The following is a 24518-nucleotide window of genomic DNA, read 5'->3' on the forward strand; positions in this document are numbered from 1 at the left end:
CATACTTAATGTTTTTCAGTCCACTAAAATCATTAAAATGAGGTTTAACTCACCTATGAATCTGGATTTCAAGCTGCCCTTGGAAAATCAAGTTTCTGAGCATGAATTTCCCAGAGGACAAGGCCACTGTCTCCCTTATAGAATTAGTATAGATGGTGCAAAGTTGACTTGGCTTGCTTTAATAACGAATGGCACTTGCTTGGTCAACATAGGCTTCTGAACTTACTAGCCATAGCTGCATCAAAGGCTTACATATTGAGTCAAGGAGAACCAGACAAGGCACTATCTAAAATGAAATACAGATGTCTTGAACCTAACAAATGAAGGTTTTAGGCAGAAACATGAACAAACCATAGCAAACTGTAAGTGAGGCACCAAAACCCACATTACTTTGAATCCAGTGTGTTGAGGAAGGGACATGAATGGAAGGAAGCTAAACAATGTGTCCTCCCCTAGCGACTTCTCATTGTCTCTGATGTATCTTCTACATATCTACACAATACTCACCAAGTTCAAACTACTATAAAATCCTGAATATTTCACATCCTGAATAAGTTTTGCACATGGCCCTTCTGCACATTACCATAGCCTCAGTTCTCATTACCATGATCCTTATCCTATTTGATTTTACAACCATCTCCAGTCAAATGAATCTCACACACAGCAGCCACTTACCAAAACTGGACCACACTATCCCCATTTTTACTGCCTTCCATTGCTTATTGATAGACAACACTTAAGAATGAACTGAGTGGTACCCTGCCCATTTTTCACCCTTGGTCCTTTGTAGCACACATCATGATTTCTGCAATCAGTACATACCTTGATATCTACTTGGTTCCAATGTGTCAGCAGATCCAAACATAGATCTACTTCAATGAGGGACAATGCGTGTATGGGAAAGAGGGGAGTAGGAGAGAGTGCCTGAGTCCTGCCAGAGTTCCAGTGCTCTGGGCAGCAGGGTGGCGGGGTGACTTGGAGGACTGTCAGACATGTGGCCCTGGGTGGACATCTGACTGTGTTAAGCCACTGACCCCACACAGCAGGTGGTGGAAAAGGGGCAGCCCCCGGTACCAGGTTCTCAGCCTCTGGCATCCCAAGCTGGATATGGTGAACAGAATAGGGGGCCCCGGGGGCGGCCTTCGGCACAGATATAAGGGAAGAGAGGGCAGGGGGAAAGAGGGGGTCCTGAGTGGTTCCCACAAAGGTGAGAGTCCTTAGTCTAGTCCATGACTGCAAGCACAGCGGGCAGGCCTTGATGGTCAGAGACAGTCTATGGTTTTAGAGCTTTAATGTAGAAAGGCAGGGGGAAAAAGAAAAGGTAGAAAGAGAGAGAGACTGGCCATGGCCACATAGAGAGAGGGGGGAAGGGAAAGAGAAAGTAAGAAAGGTGAAAGCTAAAGAGAGCTAGGAGGGGCCAAACAGCCCCTCTTATGGTGGGCTTGCTATCTTGCTATTGCTAGGTAACTGTGGGGGAGGAGTCTAGCCAGAAGGCCAGAAGCTTGGGACATTGTCTACAAAACTGCTAGCCACACCCCTCTCTTGTGGAGGCTGTGAGAGTGGTAACTTTGACAGGAGCCAGGGATCTAGGAGACATGATCGAATGCCTTCTGTCCAATGTAGGTGGAAATTACCACCCATCGGCTACCACCGGGATTCAAGACCTCAGCTCCACTGGAGACCAGGCTGTCTGTGCATAGCCCATTGCCCCACACTTCAAAATCCCAAAGCTCTCTTATTTTACTGTAATAAACTTGTGACTTTACCACACTGACACTTTTTTTGCATGCCAAGAGGGCTCTTCTCCCAATACATCTTCTCCCTGTGTATCTAAGGCAACATTCCATTTCCTGTAAGGTAACTGCCTTTTTACTGCTTCTACCAACTCTGATAGTAGTGGGCTGCCTCCTATCTAATTATACTATATCCTTGGGGCATGTTAGGGTAGATTGATCTGAGGAAAGGAGGGACTGGGCACAGAATCTTAGGACTTGAAAAGGCAGAACTGGGGAGTGGTGGGCAGTACTGGCAAAGCTGGAAAACCAGGAAGAACTTTTCTGAGAAAAAAACAACAACAACATCATCATCATCAACAACAACAAAACCAAAACCATACACACAGAAAACTGTTAGCAATTGAAATTTGTGAGGCCATAAAGCCTAGGGCTGAGGTTGCAGAGCAAAGGGAAGCGAGCCAGTCCATTCCATGCATAATGTCAATGTCAGATTCACTTGTCCAACTGCAAACTCTGGAGGAAAGTGATCCCAGGGTGTGAGTAACAGTTTTATTATAATTGCCACCATATCCCTCCAGCTTCCATCTCTGTAAATCAGAACAATTAAAATAAAAGAATTATGTATTTTACAATTGTTAAACCATTTTTATAGCCTTTGCTGATGCCGTTCTGAGGCAGCAGTTCTCTACAGTGGCTTTCTCTGCTTCCTGCAAACGATTCTCACTGCGAGGCTCTCAGAGTTTCCCCTTGGGACTTTACACTTGAATAGTCTTACCCATTAGTCATTTGCCTTCATATTCAATCAGGATTTTTATTTAGTCTAATTAGTCTTCCTTTTTCGCACAACTAGAACAAACCTCAATCCTTATGAGGATGTGGTTATAACCTTCACACCTCTGTAGAATTGGTAGCTTCTGCCAGCAGCCAGGATGAACGGACAATGACTGAAGCTTTGCATCCACCCATGTGTGTCAGAGATTCCAAATGCAGCACACTGCATATCACCCTCCCTAGCTGTGCCTCACAAATGCTTTCCATTCTCTGATATGATGGAGCATGGATGTGTATTTTTCACATTGGCTGCAGGATCAACGGTGCCTTCCTGCCAGTGTTGTCTTTGGCTTTTTTGATGAATAAGCATTGAAACAGAACAGGGGCCTTTGCAGCAGGAGTGCCCACAACGAGAGCAACTCTCCATGACATGTCTGCTCTTGCCTACCTTTAGGTAACCAATATCAGGCTTCGATACCCATGATCGAACTGTCTCTTTGCAGGGCTCTCAACACATTCCCAGCAAACACAACACTTTCCAACACTTTCTTCCCCTTTTATTTAAGATGTTCAGAGCTCCAAATGTCAGGCACACAGTGCAATGAGAACTATCCCACAGCTGATAAATTATTCATTTTTCAGGAGCTTGCAATTGAAGTAGCACTAACAGCCAAATACCTGAAGCACCCCCGAAAGACATAAAGCATAATAACATTCAAATCTTTTTCTGCATAAATTCCAAAGGTTAAGTGCTATTAAACATCTTCTGTTTACCAAGAGATATGCTCTTTGAACTTCCTTCTAATTAATCTGCTCCCAATAAACATCACTAACTAAGCAGAGTGCAAAAGAGACCAATCAAGTCCTTCTCTTCCCCTTAGCTCATCTCACTAGGCTAAACAAGGCTCTTTCCTGATGTGCTCAGCCTGCTGAGAAGGTGAAGATGAGCTAAGCCAAAAGCAGAGGTCATCACACTATGAGCCTAGGACCACACTGAAACACAGACACACATTTATTTATGCATAATGCGGCTGCCCTTTTTTCCTACTATAGCAGAGCTAAAGAGTTGCTCCAGGGACCCCATGCCCACAAGTCCTAAAATATTTACAGTACAGCCCTTTCTAGAAGCACTGATGGACCTCTGGCTAAAAGACAAGTGACACATTTTGTACTAAGCTTTAATGTTGTATGTCCATAGGTTTCTTTGCACAGGAAAAGACTACATTTAAATTTCCGTGACACCACTTATATCATAAGGTAAAGACATCAGAAGGGCCCAAAGAAATGGAGGGCTAAGGCTACTTATTCAGCTGATAAGAAATCCATTTTATGGTGATGTGTTGTATAACTTTGCCTCTAGAGATGTGAGCAGACATTTATTTACCAAGGTATGGAAAACATAATATGCTAAAGAAAGGATTTCACCTAAGTAGAGTTTGCTGAACCAATGGATTTATTGGGATTCCTTCCAGAGTTCTGTGAGCCTGAGGAAGCTCCATCTTTGAAAAGATCAATCTAATAAGCAGGGATCACTACTCACAAGCTGCATCCCTGGGACCTATGCCCTTGCTACAGGCATCTCAACCGAGGCTGTCCCCTCCCAAGCAACTGCTCACTGCTAACAGAACCTAGAAAGCGGCCATATGAACATTGTAACCTTCTGAGCTTCATGATCCTTATCAGTTTCAACATTACTATGTGTCAAGAGTCACTCTCCTTCCTCCAGAAGACAGGTCAGCACATGTCAATTGTTGGATGCTAGAGGAATCCCAACCACAGTGTCACTTACGTTCCATTCAATTACTGCACCTCCAAGGGCTTAACAACTCCAAACCATATGGAGTTTGATTCCACTTTTAAAAAAAGGAACTGGGAACTAGGTTGTACACATGCGACAACAGAAGTGCATTGTTGTATTTGTGATCAAATCTCAAAGGCAGAGCTTACTGCTGACAACTTAGAATAAAGCAACCAGCTAACGCAACAGGGAAACCTAAGGAAAACGTAATTTCATCATAATATACTCAGTTTTCCAAATGGATAAGTTTGATTTTGCTTATATTAATTTAAAGTAGATATGTCAACCTACAAATTACTTAGGGCTTCTCTGACAAATGTGTCATTCTTGGACACGATATTACCGTCTTGTCTGACTCTACCTCCACTGACACTATCATCAGAGAGATCCTACATGCCAGCAGTGGCCAGGTCTGGGTGACTTTTGACTTGATGCTAGGGTAGCATCATATAGCCCCTGAGGCCATGAGCTCTAGCTTCTTGTGCTTTGCTTGCTTAGCTATTGTGCTTCTTCTGTGAGAAAAGGTGCAGAGAGGTAAGTGCCAGGTGCTTCATCACTCCTCCGCCTCTTTGCTCTAGGCACTCCATCTGGGTTGATCCTCGGTTGCTTCTCAGTGAAACTGGCCACAAAACTTCTAGCAGCATATGGCTGCTGGGTGTCCTGGTGCCCATGTCTAATCCCAGCACTTGGGAGGAAAATGCAGGAAGGCAGGGAGTTCAGAAGAAGCCTGGGCCACATTGTGAGACTAACTTAAAAAAAAAAAAGCAAGATAAAACAAGGCAAAACAAAACCACAATCTATTCTTACAATGTTCAGGAACCAATAACATCAAAATTTTAACATGTTTGAATGAGTATGCAATAGGAAGGTTTTAGTTGGGACAAAACTGACTTTAAAATAAAACAAAACAATATACTAATAAATTTAAATTAATATACTATAATACAGTTCATGAGTGAAAAATGGATACATTTATTTAGCACTTACTATGTATCAAGTGTCTAAGACTGTAATTTAATTAACTCACTGAGTCCAATATGATCCAATATTCCAGGCAACAAAACTGGAGCATAAAGACTTGAGACAATCTTGCCCTGACTACACAGGTATAAAAGAGCTACGATTTATCATTCCAAAATGACATAGCTGATTTCTCAAACCAGTGAATGTTCAATCATACTTCTGATAAAAGATTTCTCTTTCAAACCCTGTCTGGCATACATATATGGACAGCAAGCAGTCTCAGGCCTAAAAAAGGCAAGGCTTCACTCATAGATCTGGGCCCTACAGAGTGCAGAGGTTTCAACAAAGACTCACAATGGTAAAGCTGCATTCAATTTGATAGTTTTTGTTGTTCTTTTTGTTATTGTATGCTTGCTATTCTCTTAAGTGTTGTCTAGATCTTAAAAACTATCTCAATAGGTAGGAATAGAAGAATGATAATGTCTGCATATACCAGGCGTCATTCATATGTACAAAGGATGGAATGGAAACACACCATCACTAAGTGCTTATGTATGCAGCATTCACAGAATGCACAACCAGGATCCCCATTAAACCTCACAAGAAGGTTTAAGAGCCATGAGCAGGTCAGAGAAACAGAGAAAATGACTCTAGGTAAGCAGAGGCAAGACGACAGAATGTAAATTAAGCCTCCTTCTTGGTGCCACATGCTATTCTAGAGAGAACATTTGGTTTAACAATTGTGTACAAGCCTACATTCCCACTGAACATGAAACGAAATCCAGCCTAGCCATGGTGAATTACCTCTATACCCAGCACTTGAAAGGCACAAAAGGAGGATTGCTGCAGGTTGCAGATCTGTCTTATCTATACAGAAAATTCCAGGTCAGCTAGAGCCGCATGGTAAGACTTTCTGTCAAACAAAACAATAACAACAACATAAAGCCAGACATTAAATCCAATCACATAAGCAGTAATGATTCCTTCATATAACAAATGGAAGTGGATTTTAGAAAAGACTTCATTTAAAAAAAAACATCTACCTTTATAGGCAATATTACTAAGAAATCACTTTCAAATTCCACTGCTATTAATTTTATCTGGCTTGAAGAATATAGAGAAAAGACCCATTAAAGGTTTTTTTTTTTGTTTTTTTTTTTTTTTTTTTTTTTTTTTTTGGTCTTTCCTGTAATTTCATGTTGGTTATCCAATTAGATCCCTCCTTTAAAAAGGTCACTTAATTAGTCATCTAAAGCAAAGGATGGAGAGAAAGCATATACAGTTCCAACATAAAACTTAATCCACTTTAAAAGGTGAACAACACTAGCCAGAGATAAACAGAGGAAAGCACACATGGAAAAGCACGCTTCTGCCTTAGTGTTCCAATCTACATTGGCTAATACAAAGGATATTTCAGCTAAGCTGAATGGCCAATGAGTTGCTAACTTGACTGGGAGATTATACAATCACCATGAAGATGTCTGTTTGGCTCCAGTAGAGGACAGTAGCACTGTAGTCAAGATATTAACAGAGCATTCCTGTTTCCTACACACTCACATGCAAGCTCCTCCTAGCAGGGCTTCCAGCTCTGGCTCCTCTCTGCCCAGCAACCTGGCCTTGTGAACCTGTTGTGTTTCAGTAGCCTGAACTTATTCTGTCTTTTGAGCCAAATACGTTGCCTTTCAACCTTTGAAATCCACTTTTCTAGAGTTGAATCCTCCCCATTGTTATCTAGGGTCTCTCCTGAACTGGACAGCACCTTCCCATGAGTGCAGATCATATATTTCCTAGGTTCTAACCTTTCATGATGCTTACAGTACTTTTCCTTCCCCAGTCTCAATCCTCACTCCTTTTTTTTTTTTTTTTGGTCTATATCCACATCTTGTTCTCCTTGTACCATATTCCAGTAAGGCAAAAGCTGTATTTTAACAAAAACCTGAATCTGATTTTTTGAGGGCACAGAGAAGACATTTGCTGACAGAATATCACTTTCAAAATATATATGGTGATAAAAATTTATATTTCTGACACAAATACAGACATAACAGGCTTTTTGGCACCCATCTGAAATCACTATAGGTTTGAATGGTCATTTCAGTAACAAGCAAAATCATTTTAATTTTATTATATTATATTCATCATAAACATTTCTTCAATAAAAAGACAAATATTTAAATGTATTTAATAGATTTGTTATCTATTCATAAACACAAACACACAGAGGGGGTACTTTGGATTATTATATCTGCTGTAAATTAATATATTATGTATGACTTTATTACACTGAGCATATAAGCACTTGCATATTTTAGTGGCAGACTAAATAATAGTAGCTATTATAAATGATTGCCATAATACTATTCTGTGATTCTCATAGAAACCAATCACAAATTATAGCATGAATCTATAGCTTGTATTATAAAACAGATCTAAATTGAATATCTTCTGTAGTAACACAGTGAACTTCACTCATAATTCTAAACTGTTTCTGAAGTTAAAATTTTTAACAAATATTATGATAGAGATGAGTATAAATGAATGGAAATTTGAAGATAAACTGTGACATGCTGTCATAGAATCATATTTCAATCACTGTACACCCCTTCATATTGTATATCCAAGACATTGTATGTAGGCACATACACTATGGTTTTGAAATGGCACAAAAGAAGCTAAAAGAAAAACTACAAAGGTATAAGTTAGATAACTTGTCCAAAAGGAGTATTTCCCTCAATCTCGATCCCTAGTCTTTTAATTCATGACTCATCATTTAAAGATGATTCTCTGTGTTGGAGAGATGCCTCAAAGGAGAAGAACACTTGGAACTCTTGCTGAGGGTCTGAGTTGAATTCCTAGAACCCACACCAGGCAGTTCACAACTGCCTGAAGCTCCAGTTCCAGAGAAGCCAATACCCTCTTCTGTTAGCTGTACATGCATGGGACATACAGTATACATATAGACAGGAATGTCTGTCCCATTCCCTCACCTCCTGAATCTCTCTCGGTCGCTCTCTCTGTCTCTGCCGCTCTCTCTGTCTCTGTCTCTCTCTCTCTCACACACACACAAACACACTTTTAACTAATATTCAAGAGAAAGTTGGTTTAAGGATTGAAACATTTTTTAAGCAACTGAAGCACATGTGTATGAGATGAAGGCACAGCTGCCTCCAAAGTTGTCAGTACTTGAAATAGGTCTGGCACATAGTATCTGAATGAGGAAAGTTAAGGCAAGGAAAACCAAATAAGAGTAACATTAGAAAATCATAAACAGCCGTAATTACATTCCAAGGGGCTATTAAAAGTAAAACACTCAAAATCTTGGACGTTGCTGTATCCTTCACACTTGGGGCCTCAACACAGACAATGATCAGAGATAATGGGAAGTTAAATGTGGTTGTTTCTTTTTCAAAGCAAATCCCTATGCACTCAGTCAAGTGGTCTGAAGTATATACACATGTTGGCTTGGTGACACAATGTTAACCTTACTAGGTGTCTGCAGTTCTGCACAGAGCAATTAATTCTGAAATCCGCAGAACGGCCTCAGAGGAGCCCAGGACCAGAACAACAGCTGTGATGTGTTCCTTGCTTCAGACAGCTGGTTGTAGCCAATGCAAGCACTTTAAGATTAAGGGAGGAATGAGGAGATCCAGCGTTCCTAGATCAGCACACATCAGTCAATTCAAAGAAAAAGAGAAACAGACTGCCTGAATAGCTTTCTCATCCTGCCTCACCGAAAAGCCAACAGACTCTACCTTCAGTTTGTATTGACCAAAAGGACCTTAGCCATACACCTGGAATAAAGAGCAACCTACATCTTTTCTTTTAACATTCGAAGAATAATTCACCCATCATCTAGTTCACACAATTCAAATGTATAGTTCAAGAATATGCTACAGACTTAAGTCCCTTACTCTTATCAGGCCAATTTAACGATGTAATATTTTCATCGCCAAAGCAACTACCTTTTAAAGAATGTTTATATAACTTCAGAGATTGGGAGAGACAGCAAACATAACCTAAAATAAAAAGATTTTTTCAATAAGAAATTAATGTTCCTTGTGCAAACTGAAACTGCCTCCTGGGAAATGGCCAACTGAGTAACAGGAAAGTAGCCAGTCTACTAACTACAGTGGGAACATGTCTCCGGAGCTTCTGAAAAGGCAAACATTACACCATATGGATTTTTGTCTCTTTAAGTGGCTTGTGTTGTTGTTGCTGCTGCTGTTGCTATTGTTGCTGTTGTGTTGTGCAACACTTCTGACCATATTAATGGCCATTTACTCTTTTCCTCAGCATGTTCATACCCATCTTCTATTTGGGCCATTGGAGATACTTTCTGTAAACAGGCATAATACTGTGCCTGTTTACAGAAAGTATCTCCAGTTCTCTACTTCAGGCAGCTCAAGAAAATGCCTTACCATTGTCAAAAAAAGGGGCAGATAGAACATCTCCTGATATCCATTCTGCTCAAGTCCCATGACATTTACGTTCATAATTCTATAGAAGAGCTTCTTTGAAAAGACTTCCTAAAGAACACGCTTCATATTTCTTCTGATTTTCAGTTTAACTCCCATGGCAAAGATTTATAAAGATCTTATATGTATAGAATTTCTCAGAAAGCAGGCTAGCAAATTTAACACAACACAAGAAGGCCTGGCTTCGCTGTCATCCAAAGTTTATAGTCTCCAGATAAAATGAAGAATTCCAGCAGAGGACCTAAGGGAAGTGCTTGGTAAAAATCGCTGTTGAAGGTAACAGAACCCATTTCTTAAAGCCCCAGCCTGTGTCATCAGCTGGTCTGTGTTTTATTTCAATTCCTTTAATGTTCACAGCACTCAAGTACTAGAAATCCTATTATTCTACCATCAGCATCTGTTATTGTCATCTTCCACATTTCAAACAACAGGACTGAAGGTAAAGTATATGATTTAGTGAAGTGATAGCCAGAAATCAAAATCAAATTCTAGTGACATTCCAGCAGAGGTGCCAATCCATCCACTGCAGTGAAAGGGATTTAAAAAAACAAAAAAAGGAACATATCCCCAAAGAGCAGGAAGTCAGAGACTTTCATCCATGAGAAAAATACTATGTTTGTGGTGACGTCAGGAAGGTGATTGCTTTAGCAAGGAAAGAAAATGAGCAAGGCATCACCACTTAAGATGAAAACCTGACAGAAAAGCCACTGAGAATGGATGAACTAAGTCATTTCAGGACCAAAGTATGAAAGTTTATGTTTCTATCAAAAGACTGGTAGAGTCTGAGACCCACTTATAGTAGCCAAAATGAAATTGGCATAACCAAAAGATGCCAAGAGCTGGGTTTTGGTATATATATATATATATATATATATATATATATATATATATATATAATATTTTATTTTATATAAAATAAAAATATTTTTCAAAAGGGAGGCCATACAGGGAAGAAAGGAAGGAAGAAAGAAAGAAAGAAAGAAAGAAAGAAAGAAAGAAAGAAAGAAAGAAAGAAAGAAAGAAAGAAAGGTACGTGAATATCAAATACAAGGAATTTTTCAGACAAAAGAGAAGAGGTGAGCACTGGAGTTAAAATAGTAAAGTCTAAGTTTATGTCTAATTTGTGTGTGTGTGTGTGAGAGAGAGAGAGAGAGAGAGAGAGAGAGAGAGAGAGAGAGAGAGAGAGAAAGAGAGAGAGAGAGAGGGAGAGAGAGAGAGAGAGAGAGAAAGAGAGAGAGAGACCCTGGATCTAAGGAGTAAACCTTCTGACCCAGCATCAGTAAGAGCCCCTGACCATTCTTTAACAAAAGTCACACTTGACTCTTGGAACACAGTTCTCTCATGTAAACACTCATAAAAGTAACTAGCAGATTCACCCAGAGTCTTCAAGACTAAGTGTAAAAACAACCACAAAAAAATACCCTTTTAGAGAAATCTTGTGGTCCAGTAGGACACGTTAAACCAGCAACCGCAAAGACTATAATTTCTAACGGAATATTATCACAATTTCTTGACATATATTTGAACTAAGACTCTAAGAGTTCGCCTTAATGTAACAACACTTAGCTATGGCCTTTTCCAACATCAGTTACATGACAGAATGCAGGCTCTTTCAAGATAATTATTTCAAAGGGATTAAACTGGCAGTAAATTAGCATAGTAATCTACAGGGTAGTCTTCACATTCCCCAACCACAAATCATCTTTTGGTACAAAAGCAAAAACAAGATTTTCAGATTTCTCAAATATCTACGGCAAGTCACTATTAAATTTTGAATCATAACTCAATAACTGAGATCAACATAAAACATGGAAAAGAAGGGGAAAGAGTATGTCATTTTGTTCTAATGAAGAAATAAGGAGACAAACTCACAACCTGCATAATAAGAACGTGACAATAATACTATTTTTTCAAGATGATGAAACCAGCTATTCCTTGACTGTGACATGGTTTCATATTTTTCAAGTGTTTTAAGAAAAAGGAATGACATAATATAATGAGATATAATCTGTATATAATCTAGATTTTCTTATTTTGTTTGTTTTGTTAACATGATACAAGTTAGCATCCACTGGAAATATGGAACCTCAATTGAGAATATGCCTCCATCAGAAAGGCATGCAGGAAAGCCTGCTAACCATTTTCTTGGTTGATGACTGATGTGAGAATGTATAGCCTACTGTGAGTGGTGGCAGCTCTGGGAAGGTGATCCTGGGCTGAATAAAAAAGCAAGCCAGTAACCCACGGACATCAAGCTTGTGTGCAAATCTCCACAACAGTTTCTTCTTCAGTTCCCTCCTCCAGGTTCTTGCTTGCTTTTCTGCCCTTACTTTCCTCCAAGATGGACTATACCTTGTGAGATAAGATAAATCCTTTCTTCTCCAAGTGGGGTGGGGTGAGTGTTCTATCACAGCAATAGGAGGCAAAGTGAGACAGTCACATAAGATCTGTGATAGAGCATAGAAAGGAGAAAAGGAAGGATGTAGACAACAGAGGTAGGAGAGAAATGCCAACTGTGGCAGAGAAATGCCGTCTCAGCAATACCTGTCCCTCAGCTCTTGACATCTGTCTGCCCCTTTCCACCACAGCAATAAGCAAACCCTTAGCTTCTCCAAAGAAGAGGATTTTTCTGTCTGCAAGGATGATTTTCTCAGATATGTAACTAGTAAGGTTCAGAAAAACACACAGTTCTGATTTTACATTTAAGTGGGTTCCTAGGGTCTTAATATGCTTTTGCCAAAAATGAACAATGATGAAAACAGTTACTTCTGGACTTTGGCCAAAACAGAATTCACAAAGTTATACATTCAATTGCTTTCCAATAAAGTAAATTTATATTTTTGAAATAAGTTTTGACATAAATGCCTTTACAATAACAATGCCTTACATTTGGATCTTTCCCCCAATTAATTAATTCCTGGCATGGAATTAGAAATTCCTTGGCTTAACCTTAAACCAATACTCCCAAGTGCTAATTAGCCGAATATATATATATATATATATATATATATATATATATATATATAAATTAACCACAGAATGCTGTGCTTAGAACATGCATACTCCACATGCATTCAATTAATAACATTATTTTTTTTCCTCCTTGAAAGATTCCTTTAGAAAATAGATCTCCATTTAAATGAAGCACTTGGCTGTTAGTGAGGGAATTCTTGTCAAGACACAATTAATAAGAAAGTGCTAAGATGACATAGGATCTTTGTCTTTGAGATATCCTTAACATGAATCAAATTTAATCTCCCTGGGATAGCCAGTGGAAGGAAAAGCTAATGACTGCAGATGTTATACATGTTAATCACACCAGGGGACTCCCCAAGAGACGGACCAAATCACATATGAACTACAACACTCCTGAAGAAATAGACATGGCAGTACAAGCCAGAGACGGCACTATTGTCTTGTGAATGCCATAGAACACATAAGGAAAGAGATGTAAACAGTGTAGAACTAGTGATCAGTAGTTACAAAGAAGATATGATCATCTCATTAGGTGGTAAGCTATTTGACCACAATCCCAGTTTCATAAATCGAGTCCAGACGCTGCAACTTTAGTGTCTGCCTTGCATAGAATTCTTTTCCCACTTCCAGACCCTCCACCCAGCCACAAAGTTGTCAGTTCTGCTTGATTTGTTTGAATATTGCACTCCACGACAGCTGTCGGAAACAGTACATAAGAACAGCTGCTGTGACAGCTACAAGGGCCTTGCAAGTTTAATTGGGCTCAATGTGACATTGTGCATTTCTCTAAACATAGAAATATCCATACAACTAGAGAAATCTCTATTGGGTCTCGACAGTGTTTACATATTAACACTACCAATTGGTCAGCTACAGTTTAAGTGATATTGTTGGTCTTGTTTTATCTTTGTCACAAGGCTAGTAGGAAGTATGAAAAAATATATAAAAACAGAAATATGCAGGAGGAGCAGTTAGACACACAAGCAAGGAGGCGTTACACAGAAGACGAGGTAGTGGAAGAGACACATCAATAATCTCTTTCAAAGGCTGGCGAGAAGCCAAGGAGGATCCCACAGTGTTTCAGGATATACTTCCCAAGGAAATATATTCAGAGCCCTGAGCCTGGTGCCAACTGCAAACAAAACCACTCATTATTGCCACAGCTCCCTAGAGAAGGGCAGGATGGCTTACTCTCAGCACAGGCGCAGAGGAAGAAGGTGAGGAGCAGCGACAGCGGCCTGGCCACGGGCACCATCCTGCAGTTTGTCAACGGCATGAACCAGCAGCTTGGAAACTCAGCCTAGGGAGCCACAGCGACTGCTCCGCTCAGAAACTTCAGCTGGAACCCTTTTAGAGCCTGTGAAGGGAGGAGACAAGAAAAGGAGAAAACACAGAGACATTTAGATTTCTCACTTTTTTCCCATGCCCTACCACAACCTAGAAAGACATGCTCTATTGTAAAAACACAATAAACACTGGAGACATCATGTCTTTGTATTGGGAAATAACTTGGATTGTAAAATGGAGGGTTTCTAGCATTCTTGCTGCCAGGCCACCTACAACCAATCATCAGGAACTAATTTCTTTGCCATCATGTGGCCACTATATTGTAAGGGGCGGGGCATAGGCACTTCATACAAAAATCTGCATAAGCGCATCATGGAAAAAGGCACATCAGAGACTTAAGAAATAGAAGTCTGTCCATCTATTAATGACAGAATAAAGGAAGGCTTATATGGATGTTTTGCTTGTGTGTGTGTGTGTGTGTGTGTGTGTGTGTGTGTGTGTGTGCCAGCCATGTATATACCATGACTGCTAACCACATTTATGCCTGGTCCCCATAGAGACCAAAAGCACATGTCCAATTCCCTGAGACTGGAGATACAGATGGTCTACTACCATGCAGTGGTGTAGGGAAGCCTTGAGCATACATGAGCGGGATTTTAACAGGATTAGAAACAGGTATTCCCCTGAACTCCGTGGAGAGCTTTGAAAAAAGTGAGATGCTGGTATGCTGAAGTAAGGATGGCTTGTTAAAACAGAGAACTAGGCACCGCAACAGGTTACACTTCTGCACCTCTCTCGTATTCTCTAGAAGTTTGTGTTCCTCACGTCTGGGAAGTGTGGATACACTTCTGGTTTGGGATCCACACGGTTTGTGAGGGCCACAGGGTTGGAATGAGGTAACTTTTAGGAGTACAGAAGATGATACAATAGGGAACACAAAGAGATTCTTGGCTATCAGTCTATGTCTAGTGATCTTTACCCAGGCAGCTCAAAAACAAGCTCTATACTGTTTAAAAACAAGCTCTATACTGTTTAAGAGCAGAGGAGAAATAGAAAAGTAGGCTTTGGGAAAATTCACTGACAGCTGCATCAGGAACAATGCAGAATGCCACTAAGTTCCAGGTGAGACATAATAAAAAATTCAAAGGTGATGGTTTGTCTGGCAAGATGGAGTAAAGGTGCCTGCTTCACAGAACTGATGACCTTCGTTGAATCTCCAAAACCCACAGAAGAAAGAGGAAAGCAACATTTAGAAGTTGTCCTCTGACCTCTACACATATCATGTCATGTATGAAAAAAGTCATACATGTTATACATGTGTATGAGCATGCACATGTGCACACACACATACACACCCCATAATAAATAAAATTCCCTTAAAGCCCTTTCACCCTAAATAATGAGTTGGTGGCCACAGCAGTGGAAGAATAATGGGAGGGAATGAGATGATCACAGATAGGCTCTAAGAAATAATTTGGAGTGTGAATCTCAAAGTGATGTGTAATTATGCTTACAGAACCTTTGGTAAACACAGCATAGCTTCCTACAAAGAGTAGCCCAAGTAAAAATAAATAGTGGAGAGGTTGTGCCTGAAAATGTAGCCTCCCCTGTCTCAGTGATGAGAACTTAAGACCATCAGGATTCATTTGCAAAATGAAGCTGTACACCTTTTATTTTCACATCCCTCAATGTCTGAAACACATGAAACTCTTGACAGGGTACAGCAGAGATACCCATAAACAGCCTTACACCACAAAATAAGTGGATCTCAAAAGAATGATAATGCAGCTATTATATACACTTTGTGTTTTCCCACACTGAATTTGACAATTAAAATAACCTCTATATTAAGAAAAACTGGGTTTTCATTAATATGCGAGAATAGTTTGTTTGGATGCGGGGAAAGATATACAAAAGGGAAGAGCAGAGTCACTCGCTAATTACCATTCTACTCTCTAGGCCCTTCTTTGGTTTGTTTGTTTGTTTTGAGACAGATTTGTGGCATGAAGGAGTGAAGCTGAACACTGAAACACATCTTGAATCCGAAAGCTAGCCAGCTGTTCCAGAACAGTGATTGGTTATCAATCTCATCTGGAAAACAGCTTATGAAGCAGTTCGCAGCTATCAGCTGTTGGAAATCGCAAAGCTTCAGAGGAAGAGAGCCACAGGAATCAGCTCTCCTCGCCCTCTCTCCTCCCCCTGCCGCTGCCTCTTTCTCACGCCAGCGTTTCAGATGGCAGCAAAGTCCAGGAGACATCAGTCCTGTCGGTTTCAATTTGTGTCTGGGCAAGCATATCAGAGCCAACTGCTACATAAGGACTCTGAGCCATCACAGCGTCAGAAACCCACAGAAGCTGCTCAGGAAAGGGCGCTCTCCCTTTTCCATGCACTCAGCTAAAGTGTATTAAGACCCAATTTTCCCAAATAAGTCTGCAAATGTTTCCTCTCGCTTGGGTCGGTGACAGGATTTCACTCTCTAAAAGTGAACGCTAACATGAAAGGACACATTTACACTTAAATAGGCTATGCCCTTGGCTAGTACATCAAGGAAGTAATCAGAAGTGTGCAAAAAATACATATACCAGAGGTTCACTCCATAAACACCACTGGAAACGAAATGCTGGATCGCGTCGGTACAATGAAATTGATATTGCAATACAAAGATGGGAAATGAGTTTTTAGGGAGCTATTTAAAACAAAAAGAATGATGGTGTTTGCCTTTAGCCTTTTGGGGTAGAAAAAAAGGAGGCAAGGCAGACGCTGCTCTGTGTTTTAAGACATCAAAAGAGACAAACTCTGCCTCTCACACCTTGGGACACTCATTAACAAATCATACAAATAAAACTCACACTGGTAAGAGCTTGAAATATTTTAAACACTTCTGTTTACTCCCCATGCCACAAAGTTCTTATGAAAGATTTCAAGTCACCAGTACATTAAACTGGAAGTATGCAGCTGTGTGGTAGGGACAGACAGAATGGTACTTGAGAATCACACGAGCTGAATCCAACTCTTTTCCTTAACTGAGGGACATGTTTTATAATAAATATATTAATATTTCAACTAAATTCAGTACTGAACTTTCTCCAGCTTTCCATAGTGCTAAAATATATTTATGTAGATTGTGATAAATGCAGCCTTTCTTTAAAAAAAAAAAAAAAAGTAGGAATGGCTGGTTTTCAGTTGTAGAAAATCTTCCTGGAACTTTTTTGTTTTGTTTTGTTTTGTTTTTGTTTTGTTTTGTTTTTTTTGAGACAGGGTTTCTCTGTGTAGCCCTGGCTGTCCTGGAACTCACTTTGTAGACCAGGCTGGCCTCAAACTCAGAAATCCACCTGCCTCTGCCTCCCAAGTGCTGGGATTAAAGGCGTGTGCCACCACTCCCAGATTCCTGGAACTTCTTGTCATACTCATAAGCAAGGAAGTGTTCAGTAACTCCCAGGACATACCCAAGAAAGGGCTCAAGACAGTGATGTGCTGTAAGCTAAATATAGGGAGACCTGCCTGGAGAAAGGACAGTAATTACCGTGAACTGAAGTACGTCATTCCAAACCTCTGGCTTCATAATTCAAATCATTTTACATTATACTAATCACTCCAGAGAATTTAATAAACAGTTATGGTCTGAAACTGTGTCTCCCAAGGGACGTGTGTTAGTGGTTTAGTCCCCAGTTTGTGGCCCTAATGGGAACAACTGGAATCATAGAAGCTTAGGGCCTATGTGACATCTTCTGGTTAGAGCAGGCAGGGCTTAGCATGAATACTGAGGGCTACTCCTTCCTCCTCTTCCTTTTGTGTCTCAGTCAACAAGACGAATTTCCTCTGCTATGCGCTGCCACCTTGATACACTAAGCCACTCTATTCCTAAAGCATCAGAACCAATCATTTATGGCCTAACCACACTTAAAATCATGAGCCAAAAGAGGCCACTCTATCCTTCAAGCTGATTGTATCTTGGGTATTTGCTACAGTAACAGCAAGCTGACTAACACAAGAATACAACCATTAAACTGAAAACAGGGTAAGAACAGAAAAGAATTAACCGTCAAGTAGAAAAGAATCTCCACAAGGACTTTGAAGTCACTGTTATTATCATGAGAAAACTATGTATCACTGTTTAAGCATTTTGGCCCCTTTCTATCTCATAACACATCATTGTAAGCTCACACAGTAGAAGCAGTAATTTCCTAATACGATTTAACCTGGGCAGACATGCCTATAGAAATCCAGTCAGTTGCAAGGAGAGTCCTCACTTACTGTGACAGCTCTCATCAACCTCCTTAACTAGACTTCCATAAATCAACTGGAAATGGTTTCCAATTATTTAAGAGAAGGAGCCATTTGTGCAAAGGATAAGTTACCAGGCAGCTTCAGTTTGAAAGAGACAAAAGCATAGCCATTCGTGCAAAAGTGGAGTATCTACTGCAGTGCCAACAGAGGCTTCTCTGTGAACCATACAAATTCTCTAAGTCCTACTAGACACAGCACAGTAAAAGGAAATGAAAGGACTCAAAACCTATACCTTCAGTGTTTCTCGTATTGATTTCTCTAAGAGAAGACAGACCCCTGAACTATTTATCTTGATAAATTACAAAAGCAGCCAGCTCTGCCCAACAGACCTTCCTGCACCGTGGAAATGTTACTGCACTGTAATAAATGATTGCTTGAAGTATGGCAAGTAGAGCAGGTTTTATTCACATTTATTTACATTAATTAAACAGCCCCATATATATGTGGCTATCCTAGTGAACAGCAATGAGAAATACAATTAAAGCACAGAAAAGTGTTTTCAGTCCTATCTGAAATAATACGATACAATTTCTGAGTCCTTTCATTCTCAGGAACCTATGGTAGGAGCTATAAGGTTGCACTGTTGGGGGAATCAACTTAACATTTAGACCACTCATTTCCTATTTATGCTCTTTGTACATTCACATACACACCTACACAGCTTTATTTTCATCTAATTATTTCTATTGTTCTTGAAATAAAATGTTTGTGAAAGTTCTGCAATATTCAAATGAATAAAACTGCATCCCTCTTTCTAGCTACATATATCATATATAAAAGCTTCCATATGTATGTATGTATGTATGTACATATGTATATATGTATATAAAATCTCACAAACAATGAAGAACAAAGGTAAACAAAGACCATTGAAAGCAATAGAAGTGACCATAGGTGAGAACAGAGCCCTGTCATAGTCAAGGAGGTTTTAGATCAAGTTGCAAAATCCATGGGTTAACACTGAGGAGATAGAAGAACTTCAAACAACACAATAATAAAACAGAAATAATTCAAAATTTAAAAATAATTTAACAATATTAAAGGTATATTAAGACTATTTTTAAATGATCTTTTAAAAATATTTGAAAATGATGCTCTTTGATCTACAATTCTCTTCTTCCTGCAAAATAGGCCAAGGCAATGTCTGCCCAAAGATTGTGGGAGTAACCAGCCAATATGTGATTGACTTAATGCCCACGCCACGAGATAAAACCTACACCAACCATTGCTTGGGTGACCAAGAACCCTAGATTAGATAGCCTTGGGACCTAGGGTAAAACCAAATACTTCTTTTCTTAAACAAAAATGTTGCAACAAAAAGACATTCTTCCATACTCGTAGGCCAGTGCCTTGTTCAATGATCACAGAAGCTTTCTCCTATAGCAGATGGGAACAAACACAGAGACCCATAGCTTCGTATATACATAAAATGAGAAACTTTGGAGCACTCAGCCCTAAAAGTTCAGGGAATGCTGTCAAAAAGGAGTCGGAAAGAATGCCAGTAAGGATGAAGGGAAGCATCAAGGGAACAAGTATGTCTACTTCATCAGGATTGACACACATATTACGAACTAACAGAAATTGAGAAGGCACACAGGCCTGCTCAGGTCTTTACTAGATGAAGTCTTATAGCTGAAAGGAGAAGTAGATACATGCCCCCATCCATAGCCCAGATGCAATATCTATTTGATAGACATTTCTAGAGAAAAGTTTAGCATTATCCAAGGCTTTCTCACTGGGGAAACAAACTATTCTGAAAGGTGCATATAACAGTACATGTCAACAGAAAATGACCACATCAGCATTACTGGAGGCTCCTTGTCTCATAATTTCATGGCAGTGTTGTTTAAAGTTTATCTTATGTTTTTGTTTTTATTTTACTTATATACAATTTCTTTCTTTCTTACACTACAGGTCCTTTGAACATATATTATGGCTTCCATTTTAGTGGTGGTTTTTTTTTTTTAATGGGATTTCTATGTATCTGAAAAAGTGTGTCTCTGTGTCTGAGTGCTAGGTTCTGTGCAATAATATGCAAATCTTTAAGCCATGCTTCAGTCTGATGACTAAAGGTAATGTCATTTCAAAACCTCAGGGAAAACCATTGTCTATGAAAACATTTTCAAACAAACAGACAAAAGAGTGACAAGAGGAATAGCATCATCAGGGAACACAATTTGGCTTCCCTCTTACTGAGATGTGTGCCAACATCCTATAGGAGATTCAGTGGTCATGAACAAGGCTTAATGAACAATCTTTTTGCTCATAAACTAAAAGCAAAACATAGATGATCACTTTAAGGATGATAAAACGATGATCAAGAGCCACTATTATACCTATTATTAAATAACCAATTTTGCAAAAGATGAACTGGAGGCCACTGAGGCAGAGGCTAGGAATTGCAAAGGCTGTCTTTGGAGTAGTACTGATAACTTTGAAAATGTTTTCATGGACAATGGTTTTCCCTGAGGTTTTGAAATGACATTACCTTTAGTCATAAGACTGAAGCATGGCTTAAAGATTTGCATATCATTGCACGGAACCTAGCAGTTATGCAGGAAGAATCACCATCAGAAGACTGAGAAGAGGAACACGCAAAACTCATAAGCATACCTGGAAAGCCATGTACTCTGGAAGCAATAGTACCAATGCTCCATAGAACAAAACAAAACTACAAGATGATTATGATGATGATGATGACTGCGGTGAAGAACAAGAAGAAGAGGGGGAGGGGGAGGAGGGGAAAGAGGAGTGGAAGGAGGAGGAGGAGGAGAGGAAGGAGGAGGAGGTGGTAGTAATCTGGGAGAAAATAACAATGATTTTTGATAATTTAGAATCATCAAAATCACATATTATTCACAGCCCTAGCTAATAAATCAATAGGAGATATTCCAGATAAGAATTGAAAAAAAAAAAAAAAAACCCAGAAAAGAATCCAAAGCACCACCATCAAGATCAAAAGCTGAATATTCATTCAAAAGGCAAGGAAAATCTCCTAAAACATATAGTGGCTTAGGTCTATAGAAGACATTAAAGAAAATATGCAAGTGGTGAATGAAAAAGACATTCACGTCCCAGAGTGGAAGGCAAGTGCATCACTTAATGTGAAGAAGTGCATCTTGATGACTGCTGAGCAGACCAAAAAAGGCCAATGGTACTGGAGGAAGTCTCTTAAATCGTCTTTAGTTGGTGAAACTGCCCATCTATCTGTATTTCTGTAACATTTGTGATCTGGCTGCCCTTTAAATGATACAAAGTATAAACTTCTTGTGTTTCATGAACATTGCCCAGGTCCGTCTGCCAACAATATGTTCTTTAAATTATCTGATTAGTTTTTAAAGATGGAAATTAACCCTTTGCTTGGTTTTAAGTATGTGTAGAATATTGTGCAAGGTCAGAGAAACTGTGATAGTCAGATATAGTAAAACATAAATATGCCTGTGAAATGAACCCAGCATTTTAATAAAGCTTAAAAATCAAAAGTATATAGATTGAACTACTATATAATCCAGCTATAACCCTTCAAGGATATATTCCATGGAAAGGCACCAGTATATAACAGACATCTGCACACCCACACTTATTGCAGCAGCGTTGAAAATCAAGATATACAATCAGTTGAATATGCCCAGTGACGGATAGATTTTTGTAAAATATAGTATACAGACAGAATGGAATATTATTTAAATATAAAAAGAATAAAATTATCTTATTCTCTTATTCATGTCGGCTGAGATGAGGCGAAAGCTATTCATGTTAAATGCAATCAGCCATCAACAGGACAGTTATCACTTGACCAGCAGAGAGAAAGGCTGCTTACATAAACACAAAAAAAGTTACAGAGGAAGAATAAGTTCTAGTTCTACAACAGAGTATGGTGACTATGTCTCACCATAATCCATTGCATATTTCAGTATAGCTAGAAGGACAGATAAGACTATTGCTAGAATAAAGTGACTATGACAGTAGAAATGCTAATTATCCTAACTTTATTATTAAATATTATTCCAATATATCACAAAACAATTTTATACCCCATAAACACATGAGTATCAGATGCCAATTTAAAAAAAAAAAAAAACGAGGTAAGCTTCCTAATTTACTGTATTTCTCACTACTGGAAACCCCACTGTGGGATACACATAAGAAAAGGTCCTTCTGGCCAGAAAGACACCCATACATCACATAAAATAACTCAAATGCTGAATATTCTTTAATTGATGTACATAAATAATGTCAGTGAGAGGCACAGAAAACACATTCTTAAATAGGTCATTCGAGAAACCTCCATACTAATTATTTTTTAAAATCTGCTCCCCAAATTGAAATAGAATCAAAATATAGTAAAATAATTTAAACCCAGACCTCGGGAGGCAGAGGCAGGTGGATTTCTGAGTTCGAGGCCTACAAAGTGAGTTCCAGGACAGCCAGGGAAATGCAGAGAAACCCTGTCTCAAAAAACCAAAATCAAAACCAAAACCAAAACAAAAACAAAAACAACAAAAGCAAACAAACAAAAAGATGAAGAAATAGCTCTGATTAAAATGTGCAACCTCATTGATACAAGTAAGTCTCTTGAGGAGAAAAATCAAAAACCAATTTACAACTACATTCTTTCTCATTACAGTACAACAAATGGGAAAATCCATGTTTGTTTTCTTTTAAATGTGTTTTCATAACAATTAGAAAAATTGAGAAGCATTTATGAGCTATTACATGCAATGTCAAAGTAATGACTTGACCATCTTATTTTGGGCAAATGCTATATATTAACATGGCATCCTGGGTGGCTAAACAACTGCTATTTGGAGAAATCGAACAAATTTTTGGAGTACAAAGAGTAAATAAAAACCTAAAACCATTCAGACTTAAAAAGACTTTTAAATGTTTAAATCTAATATGTACAGAGAAAAGCTAACCTATATTAGTTTGAGCTTTATACCGTATGCCTTCCCACTGTGACCACACAGAATTATTAGCCCCTTTCAGCTCAGGGGTAACATTACTAACCTTAGTCCAGTCTCCTTTGTGTCAAGAAACGTAGACAATGACAGACAAATGAACAAACAAATCTCTCACCTCCTGGTTGTCATTATCCTAAAACCATACATAAGGGTAGTTACAATAGTGGTGTATGATTTCCTTCAGTGACTACTGCCCACCAAAATGCCTAACTTTCAGGAATCTAGAGGAAGATTACAGTGCAGGCACTCAAATATAAGTCTACTCTAAGGCCATGAGGACTTTGCTCTTTGTTACCATTGTCCAAATACACAGAGCAGAAGTAAGAAAATCATCTTTCTCTCAAGATACAAGGTTTCAAGCCAGCCATTTTCCAGCCTACAAGAGCACACAGAGTATGGTTTTAATCTCTGTGTATTTCTAATCAATGTAAAACAAATATTTGTAACCCACTCATAATCTTCAAAGGCCAAAAGTTCTGTTTTAATTTTTTCAATGATTTATTTGCAAGACGTATCTTTTAGAATGTTTTAGGGGTACTCTTTAAATTTTTCATCAATTAAAAACTTGAAGGAAATTTGCTAATATAAAATTTACGACAAAAGTAACTGTTAAAGTTACCCTACAGTGGATTTACTCTCCATTAAATTGAGTAGTTTAGCACTGGTCTTATTTTCCTTAATATTAATTTTAAAATAAAAATAAGGTGTCTTTTAGTCTCTCTCTATCTCTCTCTCTCTCTCTCTCTCTCTTTCTCTCTCTTGGTGTGTGTGTGTGTGTGTGTGTGTGATGTCGGTGTGAGTCCGTGTGTGTGTCTGTGTCTTTGTGTGTGTGTGTAAATGTAAATGTGTGTTCTGAAACAAGATCTTATTCTAGTGCAGAATGACATAGAATTTACTTTGTAGCCAGGCTGGCCTCAACCTCCAAATTGTGGGATTATAGACATAAGCCAAAATGCCCACATTTTTCAAGCATTTTATGTGTGTGTTTATACCTGTGGATATGGGGTATGCACACATGCCCATGTATGTGCACACATACAGTCCATAGATCAACTTCGTGGCATTTCCTTGAGTTCCCATACCACAAGAACTTGTCATTTCCATTCCACAAGTGTCATTCATCTTGTGTTCTCTAAACCAGGTTTCCCATTAACCTGTACAACACCAAAATGGTATGCTGTCAGCCTTCCAGTTCCAAGAATCAGTTTCTTTCTGACTCTCCAGGTCTAAGGTTACAATCAGGCAGCACTTGGAATTGAAC

General features: G+C 39.0%; 1 protein-coding gene across 51 annotated transcripts in view; it reads right to left on the bottom strand.

The window, feature by feature from the left end:
- Window positions 1-24518, bottom strand: part of Ptprd (protein tyrosine phosphatase, receptor type, D) — a 2270506-nt gene that overhangs the window by 370033 nt on the left and 1875955 nt on the right. For all 51 annotated transcript variants that reach the window (NR_160919.1, XR_003954893.1, NM_001352630.1 and 48 more), the window contains one exon: window positions 13911-14076. Coding sequence is in view for 49 of the 51 variants with exons in the window: in NM_001352630.1 (NP_001339559.1) it covers window positions 13911-13995 (85 nt within the window). In the remaining 2 variants the exon portion in view is untranslated. Of the gene's footprint in view, window positions 1-13910; window positions 14077-24518 lie in introns of those variants that run through there.

The sequence above is a fragment of the Mus musculus genome, chromosome 4 (genome assembly GCF_000001635.26).
Source record: "Mus musculus strain C57BL/6J chromosome 4, GRCm38.p6 C57BL/6J".
NCBI lineage: Eukaryota > Metazoa > Chordata > Mammalia > Rodentia > Muridae > Mus > Mus musculus.